The sequence below is a fragment of the Aulostomus chinensis genome, chromosome 10 (assembly GCF_037954235.1).
Source record: "Aulostomus chinensis isolate RoL2024-O1b breed Wild chromosome 10, RoL_Achi_v1.0, whole genome shotgun sequence".
Classification (NCBI taxonomy): Eukaryota; Metazoa; Chordata; class Actinopteri; order Syngnathiformes; family Aulostomidae; genus Aulostomus; species Aulostomus chinensis.
The window spans coordinates 16,373,926-16,401,024 of NC_141329.1; the positions used below are offsets into that span (position 1 = coordinate 16,373,926).

At 40.6% G+C, this 27,099-nt stretch overlaps 1 protein-coding gene across 2 annotated transcripts in view; it reads right to left on the reverse strand.

The window, feature by feature from the left end:
• lhx1a (LIM homeobox 1a) overlaps positions 1–27,099 on the reverse strand; it is a 64,434-nt gene that overhangs the window by 13,848 nt on the left and 23,487 nt on the right. Inside the window, exon 1 of one of the 2 annotated variants that reach the window (XM_086216166.1) lies at positions 9,073–10,406. The exons of the other annotated variant lie outside the window; for it this stretch is intronic. Within the exon in view, the coding sequence (XP_086072292.1) occupies positions 9,073–9,149 (77 nt within the window). The 5' untranslated portion in view covers positions 9,150–10,406. Of the gene's footprint in view, positions 1–9,072; positions 10,407–27,099 lie in introns of those variants that run through there. 2 annotated transcript variants of the gene reach the window in all.

Below are 27,099 nucleotides of genomic sequence, written 5' to 3' on the forward strand. Positions count from 1 at the left end.
TTGTGTCAAACTAAAATAAACACAGAATAATTTGTGATGCATTAAAAGTGTTTTGATGGTAAACATTTTAAATTCTTCAATTTTTACAGCATCTAAAAAAAATGTAGAAATCTGAATTACCTCAATCATGTCTGGTCTTGATTTCAAAAGAAAGCATGAAAATATTCTGAAAATAATTTGAGAAATTACTTTTTTCTCTGTTTTCTCTGTCTTTTAATATCTACTTTTGTATAAAACTATATGGGATCCCAAATATTGCGGATTATTTAAAATAACAATCGAAATGAACAGTCTTTATTTTAACGTAAAGGAAACTGATGCAGCTGTGGGCCAGTGAAATGAGACCACGAGACGTCCTAAAGTATATGCTCGCACAGCAAATTATTAAGAATCACAGATGTCTGTGTATCATACTAATAATAAAATTAAATGAGGTCTAAGGGTTAAAAAATGAGCAAAATCATACAAGACTGAATAATCCTTTGATTATTCCCTAATATGAATGTGCGTTACTTTCTTAAAGCCGATTAAGCTGCCAATCCCTGCATAATTATCGACAGTCACTGATCAATAACAAACAACGCAGTCCTCGACAATGTCTGAGGGAAAAAGGTCTGCGTGAGAGAGAAGGAGGACAGAAGGAGAAAAGAGAAGTGGTGTGAGTGATGCTGCTGAGCTGGATGCACCCTGGCCAATCCCGCTCGATCCATCTTCTTTGGGCTTTTGTGTGTGCAAAAAGCAAAGGCGCGCATAAGGTAAAGCCCGCATCAAAGCCGCGGCTCTAGTTTTATATCCAATAGATCAGCAGGCAGACAAAGCTTTATTTTCACCAGGAGAGAGATATTTTACCTCCGCCTTACGGTTTTATGTTGGAGAGGTGTCAGCCAGGAGAAATGGATGGCTAATGCATAGGCAAAGCGCTGCTCAGCTCGGGATGCTGCACGTCATAGGGGGGCTGCAGGGAAGAGCAGTGGGGATTTAGGGCCCCTGCGGGCCCAACACGGGGGACTGAGCACTGCGGGGATAGAGGTATCTGGCCCCACTCATATTGTAAGTCATAATACAGTTGAACACATTACCACACAGTCAAGGACACAAACCTCATTCAGAGCTCAGTTTTCGTGTGTTGGCGTTTTGTTAAAAATCCAGGGCCAGTCATAGTTTTTTATAGGGCCCCAAGAAGGTTCCCAAACCCAGCATATAAACCAACCCCAAATTATTCTACATAATTATGAAATGGGGGACGGCATGGCCGTCTAACAACCGAAGGGTCGCTGGTTCAATCCTCAATTTCCCCGCTGTCCATGTCGAAGTTCCCTCGAACAAGATACTGAGCCCCTAATTGCTCCTGATGGCCCTGTGACCCATCCAGGGTGAACCCCACCTCTCACCCAATGTCAGCTGTCATAGGCTCCCAGCCCCCCATATATATATATATATATATACAGTATATATATATATATATATATATATATATATATATATATATATATATATATATATATATATATATATATATTACATCCTTGGTTTGATTCTCTTTCAGTCAGGAGGAGCATTTTCAGCTGCTGACAGCATTCATTGTCAATATGATATTGGCATTATATTGTTTTGACATTGAATTTGGGTCACTTGACATCACAACTACGTATGACTGCCTGATGGGAAATAACATGAGTTTCACACTGTGTGCAAAATACAATCAAACTCTTGAAAATTTACCAAAAAAAAAACTTACAAAAAACAAAAGAATTAACAGTGTCCATTTATTAACTTCTCTGGAGTAAAATAACAATCCAAGTACAATAATCTGGTTTGTGGTATATACCATATAATGTACACGTTCAACATTCAGCACACTTGTCAGGTACAATCAATACTTCAGACTCCCATTACACACGGTATATAAGTTTTGGCTTTGCTGTATCTGTAGTTCTATAGGGAGTGTGAGGAATCATTCCTGTATAATTTAGGTTATCTTAATTTAGGTTTTAATAATAGGAAACCTTTATATATATATATATATATATATATATATATATATATATATACACACAGACATACATACATATATACATATATACATACATATAGGTTGAATTGTAAGCGGTCAATACTTCCTTTTACCGCGTACAAAGATTCAATGTGCCTTCAGAGGTGCATATCCTACATTATTGTCATTATCCTTTTCAAAAAACATGTATTTGCAAGGTTTTTTTTAAATGAAATGGTCAAATTTAGCAGCCATACAAATTTCAGATAATATCAAACGAAGAAAACTAAAAGGAGTCAGCATAGAAATGATCAGATTAAAAAAAAGTTTCATTCAGATCACTGCAAAAATGCACAGACAGGACTAGCAGCTAGTTGTTAAAAATCTTATGCACTCCTCTCTCCCTGACAAGAATGTAGATTTCTCACTATATGCTGCAAAGAGTTAACAAGATTTACAATGCTGCTCAAAACACAGAGCTTCCCTGTCATATTTCCCCCTCATGCTAAATAGAAATCTTAAGAAGTAATTGGAATTTACTGCATACCTGAATAACTGCATATAAATAAGCACACATTTCATCAGGGGGTTCACTGACACTGTTTGGTCGCTTAAAAACCGCTGCATACATTATAATACACAGCAAATAATCTTATTTTGCTGCAGCCTTTGCTACATGCTTGGGATTCCGTCCAAATTACAGAGGATTCAAACAAGCGTTTTCAATTTATTAAGACTATATGGGCAACATTTCATTTTAATGGGACAATTTATTTCTGGGAAAGGATTATAAGGGGTTGGTTGAAACCATGGCAGTGTGTAAATCTGACAGCATTTATCTCATTTAAAAGCAAGCAGCCTTTCTGTGCTCAGGACTGTCTCACTGAAGGAAGCAGGAGGGTTCAGGTGGCTCGCAGTGCCTTGACCTCATTCTCATCCGGCAGCTGAAAGGCAAAACTAGCTCGTTGACTTTGGCCATGTCTCCCAGACAAATTCCTCAATTCTCAATACCTTGATGAGCCTGCATCCGCTTACTGAATTTGGTGGAGGAGGACACAAATCCTTCAGATGGGATGGGCAGTCATGCCCCTGGTCTCTTGGCCCGACACGCTCAGGATGTAAAGTGGCCGTCACTACCACGACCCCTGGTCGAGAGGGCTCAGCGGATTTGGAGATAATGACATTGCCGTGTCTATTAAGATTCACATTAACCATTTCACCACACAACCCCATTTCCCTTTGTCATAGCCCCCGTGTCAAATGCCTTAGAGTCTGACTGTGACAGTGGTACTATTCAAAGCTGGCCAAACAACCTTGGCTGACTGCATACACACATCTATTCCAGGGAAGGACAAAAGAGAGGCTGTCTAAATGCAAAGAATACAGTAAAATACATCCCACTTGTTGAAAGCAAACCCCCTTAACATTCATGGAACAAACCACTTGGCTGCAAATAGATCCCCTATGCTTGTATCGGTCATTTTCCATATTGGAACACACACTGGCTCTCAAATATAACTTGTTTTTTTTTTTTTGTCTTTTTCACTGACTGAAAGACATCTACACCGAGTGACCCCCCACACTCCCCACCCCACTTTCTGACACCAACCCCTAGTTGCCTTTCCAGCTGGCTGTGACTGTGGGCGGGAGGCCAAATCGTTTGTCTCTCCCTGTGTCAAGGCTTTGCAGAGGAGATGAGACCATGAGAACAACTGCTCTCTAGCTGGCTTCCAGCTGATGGCTCCATCAGGCTTGAGCAACAGGGAGTCAGACGTTAGATGAGCTTCAATGTCGGTTTGAGTTTGAGTGTATGGGTTTGAGGAGCAGTCGGGGGATCTGTCCCAGAATCAAAGGTGATGCTGAGTATACAGCACAGCATCCAGCAAACCAATGATATGTATAATTTCAGTATTGCTGCTAATTCATTTTGAGCGGTACTGATGACTTCTATATATAGTTTGAAAGTCTGCACAAGGTGGTTGGTTGAGGTGATTGATAAATTGAACAAACGTAGATGGAGCTCAATTTTCAAGTCCCACTTTTCATGTTCTTACTCCATGTGCCCCTTAAATTAACACACAAGGCACATTCTGGTATTAATATGAGATGCCTTTCAACTAACTTCATTATAAAAGACAACAATGACCGCTTAAGTCTTGTTGGTGTTCAAGACCAAGTTGTTCTCTTAGCATCAGTGGACAAGGTGATGGATCTCCTCTCTGTAATGACGCTTCATTATTATCTGATATGAGATCCACTGCAGTGGTAACTTCAAATTTCACAATGTTATTGAAGGCATGGATCAGGGTGCAGTTGTGTGTGAGGAGAGTGAAGAGGGCCGAACTGAGCACACAGCCCTGGGGTGCATCTGTGTTCAGGATGTGTGTTGACAATGTGTGGTCCCCTATTCTTACCACTTGAGGCTGAAGCTTAAAGGTGAAGCTGAGGGGCACCTTGCATGATAGATTCATACACCAAGGATCCATCCATCCATCGTCATCTTCCGCTTATTCCTTACTAGTAAGGGTCGCGGGGGGGCTGGAGCCTATCCCAGCATCAGCGGGCGAGAGGCGGGGTACACCCTGGACAGGTCGCCAGTCCATCGCAGGGCCAACATATAGAGATGAACAACCATTCACACTCACATTCACACCTGTGGTCAATTTAGAGTATCAATCAGCCTCGTCCCGAAATTGCATGTCTTTGGACGGTGAGAGGAAGCCGGAGTACTAGAGAGAACCCACACAGGCATGGGGAGAACATGCAAACTCCACACAGAAAGATCCCATGCCTGAGCTGGGACTCGAACCTGGAACCTTCTTGCTGTGAGGCCACAGTGCTAACTACTGCACCACTGTGCAGCCCCAACACCAAGGATGTGACCAATAAAGTGCTGCTGTTTGACAATTTAGAAAAAATACTATTGCACTCAAAGCTGGCTCCCAGATGAACACTAGTTGCACATGTACAAAAAAATTGGGAGATAGTTTACCTCAGATCAATTTCCTTTTTTCTTTGTGTGTGTGTGAGTGTGTGTGTGTGTGTGAATTAATTGTTACACACGATGCACCATCCAACATCACATGAATACAGCATTAGTAAGATTTATCATGAGTTTAGTGATTCAAAGAAAGTCGGTCATTTTCTTACGTTCAGTAATACTGTATATTTTATTTGGTAAGCACTTTCAAAGAACCTCAAAAACATTTTACAGAGAACAACAAAACAAAACATTTGGTGTGTCCCAAATTGCATACTTCCATACTACATACTTAATATTTTGAGTATACTCAACTCAAAATGGAAAAAAGTATGGATAGTATGCGAAAATTGAGTATGCAAAAGTAACCGGATGACGTACTCAAATTGGTCAAGATTTTGAGTAGCCTATGCAACAGTGGACACCCGCCGCACTCATTTCATTGATAAAAATGGAGGTGGACAGCTGTGGTGAGATTTGGTCGACACTGACTTGTATAGAGTCATCTTTACATTAAATAACGGGGACAAGTTTGAAATTCTGTGTGGACATGGGTTTGAAGAAATAAAATGGCTTGTCACCAATATGTTTTGTTAAATAGATCACTTAAATAAACTATACATACTGTTGACCTCCAGCCAATAGAAGGAGGACATTGCGCTGTCGGCGCCTACTATAGCGTAACAATGCGCGATAACCTTTCATTTTGCTGTTTTACTGCTTCAAAAATCGACAAACAAGCGCAGTCAAAAGGTGGCAGTAATAAGCTGATGCGGTGCTAGACTGTCACAAATCGTTGTAGAAGAAGAACACATCACGTCATTTCCGGTGAGTGCATCGCACGGCAGTATGCGATTTGGGACAGCACCGAACCCTTGAAACTTGCTGCGCGATTGAGTACATAGTATGCTTAGTATACTCAATTTGAAAATTTTAAGTGTGCAGTATGGAAGTATGCCATTTGGGACACACCGATGGTCATGAAATCAAGCACAGAAACAACTCTGGAGAGACAGTCAGATAACAGACCAAGTAGAGACTCAAACTCTATTGCATCAGTTTTTCTGGTCTTCATCTTTTGGATCCATGCTTCAAGGCCTGTGTTGTTGTCCATCCATTCATGTGGGAGGAAGCCGGAGTACCTGGAGAGTACCCACAAAGGCACCTGGAGAACATGCAAATTCCACGCAGAACGACCCTGCACTTGAGCCCAGAAGCTTCTTGCTGAGAGGCGACAGTGCTAACCACTGCACTGCACTGTGTTGTTGATATATGCTGTTTTAGATCAAATTCAAGAATCCTTGGGTCCTCTTGAGATCATATGGCTTTTATGTTAAAAGGAATAAAATACAATTAAAATGTGTATTTGTTTGCAGCATCAACCATGCAGTAGGGACACCAAGCAACTTCATTATACAGTTGAATTGGATGGTACTGTTAGTGCCTTTACAAAGACAATGACCAAGCTGTGCAGCTATGCCACCCAGACTCCATATATCAGTGACTGTGCTTCAGTTTTTCAAAAGACTCTCTGGAGACACATAATTCAACAGGTGCAACTGAGTCTTCCATAACATAGTGCCCTCCTAAGCCAGATACTGCTGTATTTGTAACTCTGTCACACTCTTTCACACTCTTTCAGTAGCATGTTCTCGGGTTTCAAGTCATCATCATTCTTGTTGATTCTGAGATCAGAAACATCAGCACATCTTTGGTGTATGTTCTTACCTGCTCCCCACCAAGGCCCTATTCTTAAGCTGTCATATAAGTCCTCTTTTAAAAACTTAAAAGTGATGCAGAGATGACCACAGAAGGAACAGTGCTTCTTCATGTGTTGTTCTTGTCTATTTCTGAAAGTTCGGCCAAATCTTGAGGTCAGAATTGCCTGTTTTAATTACATTACAACAGTGTTGTTTTTGGCAGGCATTTTAGATTTAGTTTTAGTCTTAGTCTTTTGGACTAAATGCTTCTTCGTTTTAGTCACATTTTAGTCATTTCTATCCTTGATAGTTTTAGTCTAGTTTTAGTCGACGAAAACTCAAAGGTTTTAGTCAATAATAATAAAAGATGTGCGTATGTACTTAATAGGCGAATACAGGTATTAGAAACTGATCTAACTTTCAAAGGTGAGTTTTTTCCCCTCTTTTTCTTTCTCTACCTTTTACTTTTATTATTTTGTTGCAGATGCAGACAACACACTGGCACACAATATTGAGTATTGTATCACAATAAAATATGAGTAAACAAAAAATAAAAGCACACTTGACTTCCATATGAATGACCACATGTCCTACATATTGGCTTTAGCTGCTGTTATTGGTTAAAGCATCCACGTGTGTTGCTTAGATAGGGAACAGCAACAGGAATGAAGACAACCGTGTTTCCCAGTCCCACAAACATGGGTCAAAGCATTTCACTTGCCACCCGTCCACAAATGGACAGGGGTTTTATTCATAACATGCTAAATTAATAGAAGGACTGGTTTAAACCAGCCAACATTAGCGGGGCTCCTGGCAGCCTCATTCATTCTAGCTTTAGCATGTAGCACTAGGAAGCGGTCTCTGCACCACGGGGGAGGTGTAACCACCACCACCACCACAAAACTTTAGGCTTAATACAAAAAAGAAAATCCATCACAGGGCTGGCCTAACATAGACTAAAGCTATGCTTTAATCATCCCTCTTTTCATGACACCGCTGCTGCTGCCGTGGTGTGTGTCTCGTACGCTGCAGACAGGCCCAGACTTGTCTCTGTGTGTGCACGCGAGAGAGAGAGAGGCTTTTAGTGCGTGTGTACTGAAGATGGGGGCGTGACCATTCGGACCAACAGCTACAGCTGGCTCCGTTCCGATGTTTGAGCTCTTGATTGACATTGCACGCATGTTATATTTGGCGGGAAAAAAAACACATTTTTTGAAACTTTGATCGTCCACCCACTCACAATTTAGTCTCGTCTTGTTCTCGTCAGACAAAAATGTATACAATTTCGTCACATTTTAGTCTTTACAGGGCTATGGTGACGTTTGTCTTAGTCTCATTTTTCGTCATGGAAAAAAGGGGTCTGACGTCGTCATTTTCGTTTTCGTCCAGCGTGACAAAAACAACACTGCATTACAAGTGCTTGTCCATTTAAAAACATCTTCCCAACACCTTAAGTACCTCTAAGAGGTAAGCATTGTATTCACTAATAACTGTTTCGTAATGTCCACTGTTGCAGTCAATGTTGTTTAGTTGTTTCTGACTTTCGCAAATTAAGCCTCCTCTCCCAGGTATAATACACTCTTGTACTTTGTCAGGTACCTGGACATTTGATACTATCTTCGGGAGTCATCCTGAAAGAAGGTAGCAGAACACCTTCCCTAGTTTTTTAAACCTTCTTCTGTTATGGTGGGAGCATGCTCAGCTGGGATAAGTGTAACCCCAATCACCCACAAAACTAACATGCAAGAAGCATTTTTCTGACCTTATGACAATTTCCATCCATCCATCCATTTTCTACTGCTTGTCCTGGTAAGAGTCATGGGGCGGGGGGGGGGGGGGGGGGGGCGCTGGAGCCTATTCCAGCAGTCTTTGGGCGGAGTTCACCCTGGACGGGTCGCCAGTCCCATCGCAGGGCCAAAACATATAGACAGACAGTATATACAGTATGTGTATATATACAGTATGTGTGTGTGTATATATATATATATATATATATATATATACACACACACACACACACACACACACACACACATATATATATACATATACACACACATACACATACATATATATATAGATATATATGGATATAGATAGAGAGAGAGAGAGAAAGAAAGAGAAAGAGCGATAGTGTGAGGTATCACGGTGACTTGATCACTAACATCAATCTTTTATTTATTGGCATCATTCGTTTTTTTTTTTACAGTGCACAGCATCTGAGAATGTTTAGTCATTTCTCTACCCCTGCTCATGTGTTTCACAAATTCTCTTCATACCCTCCCTTATTCCTCTTCTCTGATAGTATAGCTGAGCTAGTTATGCCTCTGCATGGAGAACCCCCCCCCTTCTGACTTGCTATGCCTGCAGATGAGTTGAAAGGGTGAGGAGGTCGCAACCTTCTTGGGGGATGTTTTACGATGACATGGCCGAGGACGCCTGATTTGTCTCCACTGGTGCGTGCTGCTGGCATCATCTACATGCAGCGAGAGAGGAAGAGAGAGATAGAGATAAATAGAGAGATGGCTGCGAGCAAGAGCAAGAGAGTGCACAAGGGAAAAGGAAGAGTGTCACCTATGGTGGGGATGTTGTTTGTTGGAAGTTGGATGTGGCAGGGTTGAGGAGGGTGGGTTTTAAATTAACCAGCTTGGCAGACTGATGGTCAGCAGTAGTTTAAGAGAACAGCACCCACCTTGACCTGTGCTTAGGACGTCCAGCTGAGCCCAGAGGGAGGGGGAGGAGGGCTGCAGGGTGGTGCACCTCGGATTCTGCCATACAGATTTGACTGAGCCCTCTACCCAGTGATGCATAATAGTTAATGGTTTAAACAAAAGAAGGCTGTTAGAAAGCCATCTTTTCAGCGATAGTAACTCAATTATATTTTGTATTACTCATACATTACACAGGAAGACTACTTTTTCTTGATAGAATTTAATGTTCAAATATACAAAAAAAGGTATTACCAGATTAAGAGTGTGCATCCTTTTCCCAAAACAGAAATCCAAACATTTAATATACAAAACTCTAAGTTTGTTTATGTTTGTTTTTGTTGATTAAATTGAGTGAAAGAGTTAGATAATGTAGAAGAATAAAACAGGAATGCTTGGTTACTTTAAGGAGGCAAAACAGGCCTGTCACTGAATTTTTGACCCAGTTCCCCTAGATCTATGTCTGGTCATGTGCTGGTATTACTGGATTTTTTTTTTTAGGTCTTGCTTTTAAATCCAATGGTCTCCAATATATTTATCCACATGAGTATTTTTTGAGACTGTCTACTAAAAATAGATAAATTAATAAGCAAGGTATGAAACAAACGCAAACACTGATAACACTGACATCTACTGCCCTATACTATAATATATGACCTGATGAAAGTGGAATTGGACAAGGTTAACATATAGCAATGTATAATGTGTAATACCAGGACACAATGCCTCATGTGAGCATCTGTGTTTGTGTGAAACTCCTCAGTTCAGTTTCAGTTCCTACCTGTACCTGTGCATTAAATGAAAATTAAGCTTGTTGATTTTTTTAGTTTGATTTCTAAAAATCATTTCACAACCCCCATCTGTATCTAACACCCCCTAAAGGGTCCTGATCCGCATTTTGGGAAACACTATAGCATTTAGTTTAAGCCTATGAATCTCGAGTCTATGTATATTGAATTTCATATTTAATAGTTACTATACCCTCTTGTCAATGATTAATTCTTTCTGTGTCAGTTCATGCATTGCGAGTTATGGAAACGGATTTAATTCCACACAGTTTGATTTGAAAATGTGGAGTTCATCTGATAAGAATTAAATTATAAGAAATACACTGTAGAAATTTTGGTACTGCAACTGTTACACACACACTACATACATATATATATATATATATATATATATATATATATATATATATATACACATATATGTGTGTGTGTGTGTGTGTTGGGAATTAATAGCTGTAACAGTTGCAGTACAAAAATTTCTACAGTGTAATTTCTATAATATACTGATAATACACACTTGGTGTCAAGTTCGAAAATGCCTGCAACTCATGCAGCACACTCCACCCCCACAAAATTTAATACACAATATATAATAAATATGCCCATATCAAACAAATTAATCTCACGCTTGGCAGTTCATCGATCTGCTGTTTCTCTGTTGCTTTTTTCAATCACGGAGCTCATTAATGGAGAAAATTATCTGAATCACCCCAAGGTGCTTGAGCTGGGAAGGAGGGAGTTAACAAGCTGAAGGGACATAGCAGCTGGTAGGGGAATGAGAGAGTTGCTGGCTTCATTTACATGGAGTTTTCTGGAATGCAGTACCTATGGGGTGTGGGTGGGAGAGTAAGCATCCTGCATCACACAGCCCCAACACACTCCAATAAATCATGTAATGCCTGATAGTGGAAGACAAACATGGGAGCTGATCTAATCAGGACTTGGCAGATTCCTTTTATCTGGCCCCATCTCTGCTTGGTCACACGGAGTACGCAGTCCCACACTCTTCTTATGAGAAACACTGATAGCCAGTGATGAATAGGAACTGAGGTTGGTTGGGGTGGGGGCTTGAAGCTCTATGCTAGTATTTGTGGGATGATATTCATCTTTGAATCTCACCATTAGTTTGCTTTATAATTTATTCCTGGCTTCAGGAACTTCAGAGGCTGTCTTTAGAGTATCAATGGAGAGTGTGACTGTAACCCAAGAAAACTACTTGTTTTCAGTCTGACAGTCCCCTGGGATGGGGAGATGGATCATAAATACTTCATACAAAGTCGTACTGAAGTTTTGGTCTAATGACAATATTAGAGAGTAAAACATTGGGATGTCATAATCAAATATGTTGGAATGAGTGAAATATGAATATATATATATATATATATATATATATATATATATATATATATATATATATATATATATATGCTGTTTTCTTTCTGAGTCATTATTTCATTGGAATGTACACCATGTCACTCAACTCTCACATATTATGTAAAATAAATAGATAATATCTGAACACAAAGATCTACCTATTTTGAATAATGAATAAAGACCATACACTACAGCACACACAGTGCACAACTGTATCAAAACATATTAAATGCACATATTTCTGATATCGCCTATTAGAAACAAATGTCCATCCATCCATTTTCTACCGCTTAACCTGTTTAGGGTCGGGGGGGGGGGGTGCTGGAGCCTATCCCGGCAGCCTTTGGATGAGAGGCAGGGTACACCCTGGATGGGTCATCAGACCATTGCAGGGCCAACACAAAAACACAAACAACCATTCACACTCACACACAATGATCAAATTATCAATAAAGAAATTATAACAATGCAACATTTTTACTCAAATTTGGCTTTTTTTAAAAAATATTAATTTTTTGCTTTTACTGAAGGAGGTACTTAATTCTGACAGAATAATCAATATCATCAATATCAGAAAAGGAAGTGAAGTGCACCATGACCAACCCGCCAGACAAGTGGGATGAAAAGTCACCACAGGATTGGGATTGTCACAAAAAGAAACTAGTAGGAGAGCAGAATCAAAGCCATAAAATGGACCTGGAGCTGCATCACTGCCCAGGCTTCTCTTAGCTGACGTCAAGTGGAAAAAAATCAGACCCAGTTGCAACACAGTGTCATGACTTGGTTTACGAGCCATGTCAAAAAACAAGATACACATTGTTAACAGAATGTTGCACAAGTTCTATTAATTAATAAACAATCAAGATAAACCTAAACTAAATTGTGAGGTTTAAACATGTGTGTTATGAGTGTGTTTGCTGATGCATGAGCGGATGAGTATTGTTAAAGTTTAACCTGGCTAAAGCCAACCAAAAAAAACCTTGGTGCCATGGAGCTGATCAAAGGTATGTGTTCAGAAGCAGGCAGGATGTGGACTGGGAGCCACAACCTAAATGCTTGCTGGGAGACTGGCCAGGTGCTCCCTGTTGGAGTGATTAACTCTGGCCGCTTGTGTCAACACAAAACATGATCATCAGGCCTTGCATAAGCAGGAAGGCCGTCACTTCAGCATCGAGTAAAAACCCTATCGCGAGATGGTCTTCATAAAGACCTGAATCCATCACAACAAGCTGTTGCAATTGATAGGGAAAGATCATGTTTTAAGCTAACAATCCAGTGGGACAAGAACAGGTAATGCAAATAATGGCAAGGATGTTGATAATGCATGATGTTTAAACTGTCAAGGTTAAATTTACCAGAAATCAAATTCTTAATGATAAGATGTCATCCACTGTATCTGAATTCTGAGAATTCAGCAGTTTGTTTGCTGGTGAGAATTGGCCAGAGGTAAATTTGAAAAATGCAGTGCGTGATTTGCTCCATCTGGCATGCAATGCATAAGTAGACATCTACTACCATAGGCCCCTGACTTTCCCTTTCTGGGATAAAGTGCTATCTTCTTCTTCTTCTTCTTCTTCTTCTTCTTCTTCTTCGTCTTCGTCTTCGTCTTCTTCTTCTTCTTCTTCTTCTTCTTCTTCTTCTTCTTCTTCTTCTTCTTCTTCTTCAATGAACTGTAGAAGTGATATTTGCTCCCTCTATGGCTATGACATGTACATAGCCACATTCAAAAGTAAAGTATAGTTTGTTTATATTTATGTTTGTTTTAAGTTAGTTTCTGGAGGTTTGTTTTTGGTGAATGGTATATAGGGATAACACATAACTGCATACTGTAAAATGATGAAATAAATATTATAAATGCCCAAAACAGATGGAAAGCCCAATTTATCATCATCTCTGGACAGCAGCAACATATTTAGGACAATTATAACATGTGCAGCTGATGGTAATTCCTCAAGACTTCTCTTCATAATACAAACCTATGTGAACAGGAGGAGTTTCCTTTTTTTTCTCCCTTTTTTACATTTCTTCAGTTCACTCAAATTAGCTCGACGGTTACATGAAAACAAATTTTGTGACCAGGACTCTTCTTGAATTTTACACAGAGTGTTGCAACAGAAACATGTAGGAAGTAGGTGAACATGAAACTTCTTTGTGTGTACATTTGTTTTTTTTGTGTGTGTAATTTGATTTACCTTCTAGTCTGGTTTATCAGTGAGTTGATGCTATCATGCTAGAAATCAGTGATATCACTAATTTACAGTAGTTGTGTGATGAGTAGCCTCATCTCACCTCATGTCCTCATGTATTATCGTCAGAAGGCAGGTAGTGTCCAAGCAGATTCATAGGCAGACAAGTAGACAAGACAGACAACCTCATCCTCTACATCTGCATCAGGCAGTGAAAACCTAAGGACAGCTATAAAACCTGATCTCAAATTAATTCATCTGATGTTTGCTGTCCATCTTAGATATACAGAGTGTTAGTTGCAGGTAGATGACAGAATATGCTCCATGTCTGATTTTTGGTAACTCTGTGGCCCGCTGTGAATCAAACACGCTGTCAAGTCACCTGGGAGCCATCACTGGGAATATATAGCCACTTCTTGGTTACTTGGTATTGTAATAGATGCATTGTGCTGCAAAGAATATCCCAGCCTGTATTCAAGCAAAATGAACAAAAAGAGGAGCAGAAGAAAAGTGTGTGCTGCAGATTTGGGATGGGGTGGGGGATAGGAGAAAAGTAGCATAATTAGAAAGAGATGGGATCGGGGGGAGGTTCAGTTGCTCTAGATGTGAAATCTAATTTCTATATAATGTCATTTAAATCCTGTGATCCAGGAATTGTATTTGAACTAGGATTATTGGAATCATCAGCCCGTGAATGCCTCAGATCCCTGCCGCTGTTTGTGTGTGTGTGTCTGTGTGTGAGTGAGTGTGTGTGTGTGTGTCTGTGCGTATGCTTATGTGTGTAAGTGAGGGTGAGGGGACTGAGATGTGGTGGGGGTGGTATTCTTCAAGTTCACAAGTTGGAAGCTTTTTTGGGATGATTATAGCAATGGAAAGAAAAGATAAAATCCATTTAAAGTTGAATAAAAAGATGCAGCAGGAAGGAATAAAGTTTTCAAAGGCAGCAGGAAGAAGGAAAAAGGAAGTGCAGACAAAAAAATCATCAAATCCTAAAACTCAACTAAGCAGATAACTATTTAATTGGTTTCCTTCCCAGTTACAGATAGAAGTCAAACATGATTTTTTTTTTTTTTTTTAGTCTACTGATTTGAGTCAAGTATGGTGGCATTAACAGCAAAGGAGATATTGCAGCATACTGTATAGGATGTGTGACAAACGGCTTCACACTGACCAATGTGTAGGTTCTCTTCATGTGAGGAAGATGAAAATTGTTTTATCTTCAAGGAAGAAAGAATTCATATTTCGAAGAAAAAAATCATATAATAAGGCAGTACACAAACCCCTTGCAATAGATGGAACTACAGTTGTGAGAAATAAACTGCTACCATATATTTTTCACAAGAACTGGTTCCTGCGATTAAAAAAAAAATCATCAAAATATAGGCGGTAATTATTATAACCTGAAGAGTGTTGAAGCAGCTAGACATGAAAAATACTCAAAGATAAAATTAACCCCCCCAAAAAAATTGTCTTTCTTCTCTGTGAAATACAAGTGGGCGGCAAGGTGGTGCAGTGGTCAGCACTGTCGCCTCACAGCAAGAAGGTTCCGGGTTCCAGTCCCGGCTCGGGCACAGGATCTTTCTGTGTCTGCATGTTCTCCCTGTGCCTGTGTGGGTTCTCTCCAGGTACTCCAGCTTCTTCCCACCATCCAAAGACATGCAATTGGGGACTAGGCTGATTGGATACTCTAAAGACCGTAGATATGACTGTGAGTGTGAGTGGTTGTCTGTCTCCGTGTGTTGGCCCTGTGATGGCCTGGCGACCTGTCCGGGGTGTACCCCGCCTCTCGCCCGTAGCCACTGGGATAGGATCCAGCCCCCCCACGACCCTTAACAGGAATAAGCGGAAGACAATGGATGGATTGAAATGCCAGTGTCCACAACTAATCATATTTTTTTTTAGTAGTTAGTAGCAGTCAGTGTTGTTGTGCAATAGTGCACTATGGGCCTGATTACAAAAGGTTTTCATGTATAACAAGTGAGTTCAAAATTCATATTACTTACAAACAATGGTGCAAACTGATGGGTGCGCATGGAGGAATGTAATTTATAAATGAGCTTGACAGTGTATACTGTTGATTCAGCAAATATCGTTAATGAATATGCAGTATGAGGCGTTTTTATCTGAGGTTTTAAAATACTGGGAGGAAAAAAATTTAAATAAATTAATTTAGCACAAGGATTTGATTGAACAACTGGAGCGCAATTTCAGTGACTGAAGTTGCATCTGCATATAACATGTCTGAAAAGGTCTTACCAGACCCAGCATGGCGCACATATGGATTCACTTGTTGTGTGGCAGGGACGAGACATTTGCAAAACAATTTTGGTATGACAGAAAGAAAACAATTAAACGTATAGCCTATCCAGCACTTCAATTCTGGAGCTGTTGGACAAAATTTTGAATCATACTCCAGCCTACATTTTTGTTTTCTTGATGTTTTAGAACAAAAGCTGTGTTTATATAGAATTTTATATGTAAATTGTTTATATATAATTTGATTGGGCCTGGGGAAAAACAAATCATGGCAACACAAATATTATTCAATAAAGTTGTTATTCTGTGTGCTTTATCCCCCTTTCTCTCCCAAATTACCCTGTTTCAAGACTGGCCTGGGGCCTGATTTACAGAGATGGAGAGGGAGTTGCACTTGTGACTTGAAATCAATTTGCACTTGGTAAATGGACTAATTTTGATATTGTGCCTTTCTACTTTAGTAGCACTCAAAGCACTCATTGACCCATTCAAGCTCTCTCTCTCGCTCTCTCTCTCTCTCACACACACACACACACACACTGAAGGTGATGTAAGGTGCCAACCTACTCATTAGGAGCAATTAAGGGTACAGTATCTTGCTCAAGGTCGCTTCAACATGGTCACTGGGGGGTAGCAAAAATCCAACCAGCAACCCTCCAGTTGCTAGACAGCTACTCTCCCTCAGAGCCATGCCAATGATTGCAGACTTGACTTGAGACTCAACCTCAAAAGACTGAAGACTCAACTCAGACTCAAAGCTCTGGGACTCATGAACAATCTTATTTTCTTCTTTTGTGGAGTAACATAGTTGGTCAAACAAGCTGAATCTCATTTCCTTCTTATCCATTTGGGATCTGCTCCCACAAATACGACTGTAAACAAACTGTATGCTGCAGTGCAGGGTTACCAACCACCACCTCAGACTGATAACTGGGTTTGGCCCTGGTGTCCACTGGTTTTCATGGCTTGGTTTGTGCCAAGCCATGAAAAACACTGTAAAACAGGTTGCCCCACACTTCAAGGGCACTTGTATTCATCATGAAATGCTGGCTAATAAAGGATGTAAAACATGTGTGCTGAGCATACACTTCTTTGAACAACTTTTTGTGCCATCATCTACACACAGGAGTCTGATGGTTGTCAGGGCTTAAGTCACAGTCACCTTACTCGCATGCACAAAATATATGGGGGAGACGAAATGGCAGCACCCTACTGTTCTTCCCCTCTCAGAAGAGGAGGGCCCACACCAATGGTCACTTATGCCTAGGTTTATGTGTTTTCTACAGTAGTTTGGTTTGTGTTATTATTTTACTATGATTTATGTATCTTGACATGATATTGATAGAAGATTACCATTAGGTGTGTAGTAATATGCAAAATGCATGGTTCATATACTGTAGCAGTATGTTGATGCGAGGAAAATAATTCTAGTAAACCAAAAAAGGGACATATTTTATCATGTTTTTTTTATAATGCATCAGTGTAAGCTACTTGATAAAAGAGGGATGATAAAACTCTACATGCTTTAAATTCTTTAGATATACTGTAGCTATGTTTTGTTCTGAGCATACCGACCGATGCTAACTCATTACACCATAAAAGATTTGAGACTTGACTTGAGACACAAGCTAAAAGATTTGATACTTGACTTGGCTCAAAGACTCGAGACCTGACTTGGGACTTGAGGTCAAAGATTTGAGACTTGACTTGAACTTGAGCTCAGAGACCTGTGGGTATCTCTGCTCATCTATAAAACTGTATGTAGGAAAGCTGAGTGCAGATGGTGTACAGATGAAACACAGAAACTGTGTGAGCACCAAAATATCCTGATTTATAAATCTCATGATTGCCTTTATAAATCACAGTCTACCTGGAAATATGTGCACGTGAAATCCTCACATCCCACCCTCAACACAACCACATTCAACCAGAATTGTTGATGTAGAATAGCAGGTGAATACTGAATGCATTAAATGTACCATTTGATCAGTGGTTCCTCACAGTGAATCACTGCAACAACTACGAGGAAATGCCGGAAAAGTTTATAATGCATAATTGTGCAAGAGTGTCATCGCAGTAGTCATATTAACAGCAATCAGACTAATGTTATGCACCATGAAAGCAGGACTGCCTCAAACCCATACTTAAAAATGGAAGATTGAGGGAATCCATTTTTGCATTGAAGCTACATTGTGGTTGCATTGTGGTAAGAGGATGAGGAGTTTCTTGATCATGAGCTGTTACTGGCTGTATTCTTCATAGGTGACACAATTCATGCTCATGTGGTGAAGTGTGTTGATGTCATATTGTCGATGCGACTAATGCATCTGACAGTTCATGTTCACTGCAGTAATTTTACACACTAAAACTACATGAAAAACTAGACTACTAGACTTGGTGATGCCCATGACATTAGACACTGCAAAGGACTGAACATCTGTTCTTTAATGTCATTAAGATGAGTACTAGTAATCTGCTCTGCTTCAGAGGTAGAAAAAGCAAGAAAGCTCTAGTGGAGCAGACTATTATTCATAACAAGATTTTCTACATATTTTAAATCTATCATTGTTTATGGAGCAGTTTACTACATCTCTACAAATGCAAGTGCGGAACACTTGGATATTTATATCAAATGAAATTCAATGAGTAAGGTTAATTATGCAATCTGTTAATAATTCACAACCCCACTATCAGTGTCACCACTTTCTCTCATCTGCAAACTGGGTCAGAACTTCCATACTGCCATGCCATTTTTTTTCTTCAATCTCAACCAAGTTTCAATTTAAGGTGAAATACAGTGAAAAAAAAAGAACATTACTGTAATACTATATCGTGTGGACTGGGTCGCCTTATGAAACAACTGGTCACTGCTATTTTAAGTCCTGAGCCAGTTGTGGAAATATGATTTTAGCCACCAACAACAAATTGTTTCCAGTATTCTTTCTAGGCCGATGCTGCTGCCATCCTCTGTGTAATATTGATGTATTGATCACCATCAGTCACTATTTGCCAGAGGTTTGTCACTCACTAACATTGTTACAGTGGAAGCCCTGTTTTGTTTGTCTGTTTATTCTAGCCGGACAGGGTTTAAAATAAAGAAACAGTTGTTACAGACTCACCACTTCTATGATGGCAAAAAGAGATTGGCCTTTTAAAATCAAATGGGAGACAGTACTAGCAAGGTTTGTAAGTAAAAATGTGAGTAGAGACAATCCTTGGGCTGTAAGGGTTTAAAACTCATCCGTCCTTTTTCCTGTCACCTCTTCATTGATTGTCTATTTAAAAAATTGCCACAGTGATACTTCGAAAAAAAAAAAGATGGCTTACGGAAGAGAATCCAAAAACACTTGTGTTTTGTAACACTAAATATTAACTGGGCCTGAAAACTGTCAAAGCAAGAAAATCAGAGGAAATCATACAACAATAAGAACTGGCATTTCATGAACACACACACACAAGCAAAGTGGTTGCAGAAGTGGAAAACAGCTCAGGACAATCTTCTGATTGTCCTCAGCCCTAATGACAACAGAAGCAGCTGTTAACATCCATTTACAAGGAGGACAGATGTTGGCTGCTTGGCAAAGTTACATACCACTGAAAATACAGAAGGTGTCCACCTCCCGGACTGAAACTGGAAGAGGGATTGGCATTAGAGGAGTATGATCGCTGAAAGCCCTGCCTCTTCAAATTTTTAGAGACTCTGCTACAAGCAAGTCTCAACTCTAGTGGGCGATAGTTGAAGAGAGGTCACAGATTTTACAGGGAGCCAAATGCAGAGAAGGTCAGGTAGTGATGAGGAAATGAGTTGTTTGATTTTTTTCTTTTTTAAATAGTTCCTTTAAGTTCCTGGATCACCTGGAGAGGCTTTAGAAACTTGCTGGAGTAGCCTGATGATAAAGCATTGCAATAAACCAGCCTGGAACTACCAAATACATGGACACATTTTCTCTCATCAGATATTTGTATGTTACAAAGGGGAAAGAGGGCAGTCCTTGAAGTTTGTTCTATGTAGGAATTAAAAGTCATAACTTGATCAAAGACATCTTAACACACTTTACCCACTGCACACACTTGAGTACATACAGATTTTTTTTAAACTACTTTTTCAACATCATAAAGACATAATTTATTTGCTAGCCTGTCATTGGTTGGGCTTCAAAATAGCCTTGGAATTTCTGATGACGTGAGCCCTTGCTTTGGTGGCTAACATCTGTCGCTTAAGTATTAAAATACTGTTTATGACATTTGCACTTACAATCTGCTCCTTTTTCTTACAAGAACTGTCTCTGGACATTTAATGGATTTAAACATTAATTTGGCTTGTGATGAAGTATCAGTAGACTTACAGGTGTGTTTTTTCTTAAAATGTTTTCAAATATAAATACTGTTTTATTCATTTTTTTGCCAAATATCATCATGTTCATATATTGGAACAGTATTATTTTTATTTTGCATGCCTGCATCACAGACGTTAGCATGCAGCCCATGTCTGACAGGAGAGATTGTAGTTACTCGATTACGATGTCATAGAGTATCCAGAGAGTGAGCAGCACGCTCACGCTTCAGTCCCAGGGCTCCCAGCTGACAATAAAAGAGAGGAAGCTCTTGGAGGAGTCTACAGGTGTGCTGCATTGTCTTTCCTCTGTGACAGCTCTGAAAGGAGAACACGCTACTCACTGTGGCAAGCCTGATTGTAGTGGCGTTATCGACCAGCTCCCTGGTGTAGTTCCTAGATATACAGCAGCAGAGACAAATGCAGGTAAAAACACTGTGAATCTTTTATCTCCGCCAAGCAGCCGATGGCAGGGTGAGAGTTCTCCTTTCCCTCAAGCCACAGCACTGAATACTGGCAGGGATGCAGCTGTTATGTACTTCTTCCTAGAAGTCTGCATACATGCTGTAAGGCAGTCTGTTGCAGCGGACACAAATCTGTAGAGACGGGCATCAAGTCAATTCAAAGACCAGCCTAAAAGTGGAGCCAATTCAACAGGGAGAACAAACAAATCCTGATCACAATGGACTCAAGCACTGCAGACATGAGTGAAAAGTGATGTACTGTCATCATGCGTCTTAAATTTGTTTCTCTTACATACATAATTATTCCAAAATTAAGTTTTGTTGGTAAGTGTGTAAAATTTCTGTTATTCATAAAGCAAGACAATATGTGAGGCTTCAACCCTCCCACGACCCTAACAGGATGAGCAATAGAAAATGGATGGATGGATGAAGACCAGTGCTTCAATTGTAAATCCTAAGGTACTGGAATGCAAAGCACATATGACACCCCAGTGGTGACGAGATGGACACAGGTCCCGGAATGCACAGAAAAACAACATGTAAAACCACTGTTTAATTTGTAAATCATAAGGTGCCAGAACGCTAAGTACATATGACAGCTCAGGGGTGAGAGAGGGGCACAGGTCCCGGAACGTATACAGAAAACAACATACAAATGCCCACTTGCCATGATGTGGGACTTACAAGCCTCCATTTCAAACAATATCTATAGTATCAATGTTATGACGATAATTCATAGTTATTTAGCCTCCTCTGTGCAGCACAGGTGAATGCCCACATCACCACAGGTGGAACTTACAGTCTACAGTCAGCAATTAGTTTCTCAACAGGTCCAACTTGTAAAAAAAACCAAAAAGAGCTCCCAATAAATCATACCAATCTTCCATTATTATTATTACGGTATTTAAAGATTGGCACGGCGGCGTATAATTATACGGTATGCTCACCATTTAGTTGTCCAAGACACCCCATATCACTTTAGACCCGGCTTGGCTAGCTGGAGGTGAACCTGGCTAGCTGTGGCGGCGCTAGCCTCCTGCTGCAGCCGATTTTGATCATCAACATCACTGCTGCAGCTGCCCTCGTCGCCGCTTGTTGAGGCTTTTCTGACTAGCGTCATGCGACTCCTTCTTTTTGAAAAAAAAACAGCAAATTTTACTGTCTTTTTGACATGTTGGCGTTGAAATAGTAACTGTTTATTTCCTCTGTGCTTGCTCCTCAGAGGCGGCGAATTTCAAAAGGTTATTTGTTGTGTCGTTGTTTGTGTTGGCATCAGTGCATCAACAGATCTCCGACTCTTTCAAATGACGTTGAATCTTAATAAACAACAGGAAATTCTAAGGATTTGGTCTGTAAATTTATCTATGCACATCATTGTTGTATTTTAAACATTTTTAAAACGTTTTCATATTTTCTTTTAACACAAGAGGTACCGGATCTGCCCAAATAATTACGGAGGTACCGGATCCTCCCAAATAAGTACCGGAACACAGGGAGGCCAAATTTCAGAGGTGCCGGATCTTGTTCCGGCAGGATCCGGCTCAAATGAACCCCTGATGAAGACAATATGTTATATGCTGATTAATAATGATAAAGTCATTCAGTCACAAAAGACAAAATTAACTTATTTCAAACTGTTAAACAACTATAAAAGGCTGGCCCTTTTATCAGTGTCCTAAATAAACAGTACAGAGGCCGCAAAGCTAATCAACATGTTGACCTTGGAATGTTATACAAAAATTGCTCATGCTTTTCTAAATCATAAATAATATTCATACTGTAGTTAAGGGCTGTAGAATAATCTATATTTATTATTTAGTTATCTAATATGTTCAATAAAAAAACACTTATCATAGTAAGAATAATAATAACAGTAGCTACGAGAGTATCCATACGAAGGAACGATCACTACCTCAGGTGTGGGCTGCATTTGTGGACACAATATATATGTTTGTGCTGTGGAAAGTTCTCAGAAAAATAGAAATAAAAATGGATAAAAATTGGAGGGCGGCACGGTGGTGCAGTGGTTAGTACTGTCGCCTCACAGCAAGAGGATTTCAGGCTCAAATCCCGGTTCGGGCATGGGATCTTTCTGCGTATAGTTTGCATGTTCTCCCTGTGCCTGCGTGGGTTCTCTCCGGGTACTCCGGCTTCCTCCCACTGTCCAAAGACTTGCAAATGGAGACTAGGCTAATTGGATACTTCAAATTGACCGTAGGTGAGACTGTGAGTGTGAATGGTTGTCTGTCTATATGTGTTGGCCCTGTGATAGACTGGCGACCTGTCCAGGGTGTACCCCACCTCTCACCCGAAAGCTGCTGGGATAGGATCCAGCCCCCCATCAGGATAAGCGGAAGAAAATGGATGGATGGATAAGAATTGGACCTAGGATTGATTGATTCATTTACATTTAATAAATTAAATCACAATGAAATCCTATTATTAATCACAATGAATTGCAAGATTACACAACTTGTGTTTCATTTTTAAATTATTTCTAAATTTGACCCTTCATTTTTTGAATAAGGGGTGTATCAGTGGCCTGGTTTGTGGTTTTCTTTTGTTTGCCAACTATAGAGAAGGAGGCTGGTGGCCAAGATCAAGGCAAAGTGGAAAGAAGTTAGTCAGCCCTCAGAGCTACCGAAAGGTGCAGGGAAGAACAAGAGACCTGGGAAGTATGACAAGCTGTCCGTACCTGAGGCACATGAGATTGCCAATCAAAAACTCACCACCTAAAAAGATACACAAGGGATGCAGAAGCCAGGAGAATAAATAGGGTGTTCTCCTCTGAACCATCAAAAGTGTACTCATAGTTGCACGGTAATAACACCAGAACAGCTCTGCCCAGGGCTGAGACTGAACAATATTGGAAGAGCATAAGGGAGAAGGAGGCCTCACACAATAGTGATGCTCAGTGACGAGCACACAGTGATATCCCAGAGCAAGATTCAATAACCATTTCAACAGCAGACATCCAAGACAGACTGTCAGGTATGAGGAGCTGGACAGCTTTGGGCCCTGATGTGATCCAGACTTACTGGCTGAAGAAACTAACTGCACTCCATGAATGCCTGGCAGCACAAATGAACCAGACGCTGTGAGATGGGAGTCACCCAGAATGGCTGAACCAAGGGATACAGTCCTGATGATGAAGGACCCCCAAACGCAGGTGATCAGCAGGTGATGGGCCAATAATCTGCCTCTGCACAACATGGAACCTCCTGTCAGATACCAAAGTTACGAAGATGAATAGGCTCAGGGCCGAAAACATGAGTGAGTTCCAGAAAGGCACTGATAGCAATACCAGAGGAGTGAAGCACCAGCTACTGCTACTGTCAATAGAGCACTCACCCAAGACTGCAAGACAAGACAGACAAACTTGTGCACCGCCTGGATTGACTACAAGAAAGCTAACTACTCAATGCCACACAAATGGATACAGAGGTGTTTGGAAATGTACAACATTAACAGGATGCCTTCAGCAAGAACTGAATGGGCGTATGGAAAACAACTATGGAGGCAAACGCAAAGGCAACTGCACAAGTTACCATCAGGTGCGGCATTTACCATGGTGATGCACTATCACTGCTGCTGTTCTGCAAAGGCCTGAACACCCTCTTCTGGATCTTCAGTAAGAGTGGCTACAGATACCTGTTCTGAGGTGGGGCAACCATCAGTCACTTCCCCTACATGGAGTACATCAAGCTGCACACTAGGAATGAGCAAAACATCAACTCACTGATCCACGTCACCAGGATCTACAGCAACAACATCAGGATGTCATTTAGACTATATACACTGGGTCCAATAAGTATTGAACATGTCAACATTTTTCTCAGTAAATGTATTTCTAAAGGTGCTATTTGCATGAAATTTTCGCCAATGTCGTTGATAACCCATGCAACCAACACATGCAAAGCAGTGGCGATTGCTTCAAGACTGCAAGGGAAGCTCAGCTTCCCCTAAAATGTCATCAGAAAAAAAAAACCGTGGTGAAATATGTAGGCCTATTGCTGTGTGTACATTTCATTGACTAAATACACGAGAAAGCCTTCATCTTTTGTTCAGAATCAGCTTCTTATCACAGGTAACCGGCACAGCTTCCTTCTCATTCATCCCCACGGTGCCACAGCGCTTTACACAGTCGGGCGCTCAGCTTCTACTGACTTCAGTGGGGAAGCGTAGAGCGGGTTGTTCCACTGCAGCAAAACTAGACGGTCATTGGATAAATGCTGGGCTTTGTCCCGCCCATCAGAAGCTCAGCGTCTCTGGGGGTCTATGGGGCAGGGGGCTTGCCCGGACGCTCGGCTTCTGCATGATAATTGGATGAGTTGTCTGAGGCGGAATCCTTTTTTGATTGACAGCTACATGAGTGAATCAGCAATCTTGAAGAATAAACATCTACCGGAGGATTTTCCAAGTTTTTCATTCCGTTGTTCTGAACTGATCTGGAGACTTAACCGATCCCCAGTGACTTTGTCTTTGTTAAAAACGACTAGCGTTGTGTTTGGCGACTCTGTTTTGTCTGTTATGATGTAGGCTGGAAAAATTAGCTTCCCCTCCTTGAAAGACCAGCAGCTGCCACTGATGCAAAGAAATCAAAACTTAGATGTCCATAAATTAAGTTATGTGTAATAAAAAGGAATGACACAGGGAACAAGTATTGAACACACTTACTAAAATTTATTTAATACTTCCTGCTAATTCCAGGTCTTTCTTAAGCTCTCCACAAGTGGTCCTTGGCTCTTGTATAACTCTTCTAATAATTCTTTTAACTCCTCTGTCAGAAATCTTTTGAGGAGCACTCAACTGTGGCCGTTTTTTAGTTAAATGATGTTGTTTGCGCTTACGGATTATGGCCCCAACAGTGCTCTCTGGAACATTCAGGAGTTTAGAAAATCTTCTGTAGCCAATGTCATCAGTATATTTTGTAACAATAAGGTTGCGAAGGTCCTTTTGGGTGCCTTTTTGCACTGCTGTTTCTTCATGTGTTCTATAATTTTTCCCTGTGTCATTCCATTCCATGAAGACATAACTTATTTTATGGAAATCTAAGGTTTTGATTTCGTTGCATGTGTGGATTGCATGGGTTGTTACGACATCTGGTGAAATTTCATGTCAGTAGCACTGTTGGAAATATATTTATTGAGATAAATGTTCAAGTGTTCAATACTTATTTTACCCGCTGTAAGTGTGGTCAAATGGTACAGACAGTAACAGAGGGAAGATGATCACAACAGATGGGATTGAACTACCAGAGGGCAGCATTGCAGATGTTCAGAACAACTACAAGTACCTTGGGATCTCACAAGCAAATTGCAACCATTAGGAGAGTGCAAGGAAGTCAGCCATAGCCAAATACCTCCACAGAATAAGGCAGGTCCTACAGCTCAATAGGAGGAACAAGGTCTGAGCCATCAATATGTGTGGCCTGCCAGACATCAGAAACGCCGTTGGTATAATAAGTTGGCAAATACGGACAGATAGAGGCTACTGATATCAAGACCAGGAAGGTCCTCACAATGCATGAAGGATTTCACCCCGAGACTCTATCCATGCCATGGAGTAGTGAATGTGAGAGCCACTGTCCAGGACAAAACAACCAGGATCCAGGAATACATCCAGAGGCTGGCCCATAAAGATGATTTTTTAAGTAATTACCTCGGACAGCAGAAACCCGATGATACTGCGGAGGAGGAGGATTAACCTTAATGGAGGAACAACCCCTGCTCTGCATGTACCATCACAAGACAAGAAGTAGCTAATATGAATAAATCCTATCAGTGGCTGGAGAAGGCTGAACTGAAAGACAGCACAGAGGCAGGCACTTAGTACAAGATCAAGAGCCTTAAATAACTGTAAATACGTCTTAGATTTTCAGTTCCTCAAAATAGCCACCCTTTGCTATGTTGACAGTGCTGCAAGCCCTGGCCTTCTCTCAAAAAACTTCATGATGTCGTCACCTGAAATGGTTTTCACTTCACAGATGTGCCTTGTCAGGGTTCATTTGCGGAATGTCTTGCCTTCTAAAAGGAGTTGGGACCATCAGTTGTGTTGTGTTGAAGTCAGGTTGGGACACAGCTGACAGCCCTATCCGACAACTCTTAGAATTCATATTGAGGCAAGAACCGATCAGCTAAGTAAAGAGAAATGACAGTCCATCATTACTTTAAGAACTGAAAATCAGTCAGTCTGGAAAATTGCAAAAACTTTGAATGTGTCCCCAAGTGCAGTCACAAAAAACATCAAGTGCAAAGATGAAACTGGCTCACATGAGGACCACCCCAGGAAAGGAAGACCAAGAGTCACCTCTGCTG